Source organism: Chenopodium quinoa, unplaced genomic scaffold (assembly GCF_001683475.1).
Source record: "Chenopodium quinoa cultivar QQ74 unplaced genomic scaffold, ASM168347v1, whole genome shotgun sequence".
In the NCBI taxonomy this organism is placed as follows: Eukaryota; Viridiplantae; Streptophyta; class Magnoliopsida; order Caryophyllales; family Amaranthaceae; genus Chenopodium; species Chenopodium quinoa.
In genome coordinates, this window is record NW_018744681.1 from 140058 (window position 1) to 143384 (window position 3327).

General features: G+C 38.7%; 1 protein-coding gene across 1 annotated transcript; it reads left to right on the forward strand.

Moving 5' to 3' along the window:
• The first annotated feature begins 1418 nt into the window (after positions 1–1418).
• Positions 1419–3327, forward strand: LOC110702245 (CBL-interacting serine/threonine-protein kinase 4-like). Its single transcript, XM_021879952.1, has one exon. The coding sequence runs from the start codon at positions 1540–1542 to the stop codon at positions 2956–2958; it is 1419 nt and encodes a 472-aa protein (XP_021735644.1). The 5' UTR covers positions 1419–1539; the 3' UTR covers positions 2959–3327.

A 3327-nucleotide genomic window follows, 5' to 3' on the forward strand; every position in this document is an offset into this window, starting at 1 on the left:
CCAAAATGACCCTCTCCCTTGTTCCCCTCTTGAAAAAAACCCCAAACCTTAAACACTCCACTCACAACCAAACAAGTTTTGGGTTTCAGGGCAATTTTCGGGAAAAGTGTTCGTTTTGAGAAGGAGATTGTTTTCAGGGTGGGGAAAAGGGAGGAGGGATGGTCGTCACACCAAGGATGGGGGAGCTGGCATCTAGGGGGCTGGAGCTTGGTTGGGGTGGGTGGGGAGGGTGTTGGTTATGTTATAACTTTTTTTCTAAAATAGTTTGATCATTAGAAAAACACTCTAACTATTATTAACACCAACTCTAATTAGACTATTCGATTTATTTTTATTTTTTTTTAAAAAATAGCAAAAAAACAAAGTTTAGGGAGTTACAAACTTTTATGTCTTTAACTTTAGGGAGTTTATAGAATTAACATGTTATTGTTGGTCATATTTGATTAAAGTGAGTGAATTAATTGCAACTTTTATGAGTTGGGTGTGTAAATTGCAAGTTAAATTTAAGTTCAGAGAGTGATTGTATAGTTAACTCAATTTTACATTGTGCATTTATTTATTTTTTTTTTCAAAGGAAAAAAAATGCGGTTTGCAATTTATACAACTAAATTATCTATTATAATGAACATGATGAATGTAGCCATATAAGTTGACACAGAACAGATTGTGAGCCAAATTATGCATAATATGGAGAATAGGGGGATTGCTTTCTTTCCTTTCATTGCCTTTTTAGTTTTTATTTTGTTTGTCTTTTGTTAATTTAGTCTAAATAGCTCACTTAATCCAATTTATAATTCTTTTTTTTTTTAAATTGCATTTCCAATTCAAATTTTGACATAAAGTTACTTGTCTTTACTTTATTTAATATCATTTAAAAAAAACCCAACTATCCCAACTTGATTCATCATGTGAGATTTTTTTTATCAAATAACTAACAGTCATTTCAAATAAATTCCAGCCCACAGATTATAGCGTTGAATCAGCCTCCTAATAATAAGCAAAAAATATCACACCCAAACAACAAATCTAAATGTCTTGATTTCTTTCCATGCATCACCCCATTTTTTTTTTTATTTCTTTCCTTTCATTCAAATTCCAACTCCAAAATATCACACCCAAATAACAAAATCTAGATGTCTTGATTTATTTCCATACATCACCCCATTTTTCTTGATTTCTTTCCATTCATAGTTTCATTCAAATTCAAACTCCAACCCCAATAATCCAATATAATCCCCTACATCTCTCTTATTAAACACAAAACACCATTTTAAAAAAAAAAAACCCCAAAAGGACTTTTCAGGTATTTCAAACAACAAAACAACATAAAAAAACTTTCAAGAAATAAAAAAATAAAAATAAAAATTGTCAAATTATTAAGAAAATGACTCACCAAAGTCCCTTATAAAACCCTTACCCTCAATCACTCAACATTTGTCCGTGCCTTCACCCAATTTTATTTACCTGGTTTCGCCGGTCCTTTCCTTTCACCCTTTTTTTTTTTTTTATTATCTCTCTCCTCCGCTTCCTCCTCCTTCAATGGCGGCAGCGGTTGCAGAACCCCCTTCATCCTCTTCTTCTCCACCTTCTTCATCATCTAACGCCGCTAAAACCATCCTCGGTAGATACCAATCCGGTAAACTCCTCGGCAAGGGTAGCTTTGCCAAGGTTTACCATGCTCGATCTTTGACCAACAATCAATCCGTTGCTATTAAGGTTATCGACAAATCTAAAACTCATCCTTCCATGGAGCCTCGCATCGTTGGCGAGGTCGCTGCGATGCGGAGGCTTAACCATCCTAACATCCTCAAGATCCATGAAGTTTTGGCATCGAAATCAAAAATATATCTGGTTATGGAGCTCGCTAAGGGCGGCGATTTATTCGGAAAGCTATCGCGCCGCGCTGATCATCGGTTTCCCGAGCCGTTAGCGCGGAAGTATTTTCATCAGCTCGTTTCCGCTCTCCATTATTGCCACCAAAACGGTGTTGCGCATCGAGATGTAAAGCCGCAGAATCTTCTCCTTGATGAGGAGGGGAACATTAAGGTTTCGGACTTCGGGCTTTCGGCTGTGGCCGAAAGCGCGGTGGCTGTTTCAAAGGAGAAAATGATGTTGCAAACGTCTTGCGGAACCCCGGCTTTCGCAGCGCCGGAGATTGTAGGGAGGACTCGGAATGGATACGACGGGTCGAAGGCGGATGCGTGGTCATGTGGTGTTATATTGTTTGTTATGTTGACAGGATATCTGCCATTTGATGATGGGAATTTGGTGATGATGTATCGGAAGATGCATAGGAAGGAGTACAGGTTTCCCTCGTGGGTTTCGAAACCCGCGAGGGGGTTGATCAGCCGGCTCCTCGATCCGATTCCGAAGAGCCGGCTGAGCATTGATGACATTCCGAATGATTCTTGGTTTAAAAATCATGGAATGTTATACCCAAGAAGTGTTAGCCTTGGAGATATGGCTTCATTGGAGGAGAAGAAGTACAAGAAAATGTTGTTATTGGAGAGGTGTAATACTATGTCGGATTCAGCAGGTAACAATGGTGATAAAGCGAGGTGTGGTGGTGGTGAAAGTATGAATGCTTTTGAGATTATAACCATGTCGTCGGGGTTGAATTTGTCTGGGATGTTTGATCAGGATTACTCAGAAGGAAGGAGAGAAAAGAGGTTTACGTCGAGGGAGCCGAAGGCGGTGGTGGTGGAGAAGGTGGTGGGTGTAGGGGAGAATTTGGGGTATGAGGTTGAGAAAAGAGAGAATTGTTGTGGGAATTTTAGTGTATGGTTAGGGAAAGGGAGGTTTGTTTTGTCCGTGACGGTGTCCGAGGTGGCGGCCGAGCTGGTCGTGGTGGAGATGAAGGTTGTGGATGGTGGTGGAGTTGGTTGGGATCAAGAAGAAGTTCATTGGGAGCAGTTGAAGTCAGGTCTTGGTGATATTGTTGTGTCATGGCACCAATAAATAATGTGACCTTACCCAAAAAAAAAAAAATAATTAACAAGAACACATGGTTGATCATAGGGGATGAAAATTTTCGCCAAAATCAACTGGATTATTTGGAAAACAGGAAGATGATTGAGCTTTTGAGTTGTATATGAAACGATGATCGAATCAAATCGATGATACAAGGATTATTATATCTTCCTAGATGATATTGATGGTGAAAATTTCTTGTACAGATGAACACCCCAGGAAAAGAACTTAGTTATGATGATGAGCTTAGTTTCTTTTCTATAAAGAAGAGAGCTAAATTAGATTATACACAGACAGCTGATTGTAGATTTTGTTCATGAAGTTAGTAAACTGGAATTTTGATTTGTCTGTGTTAAA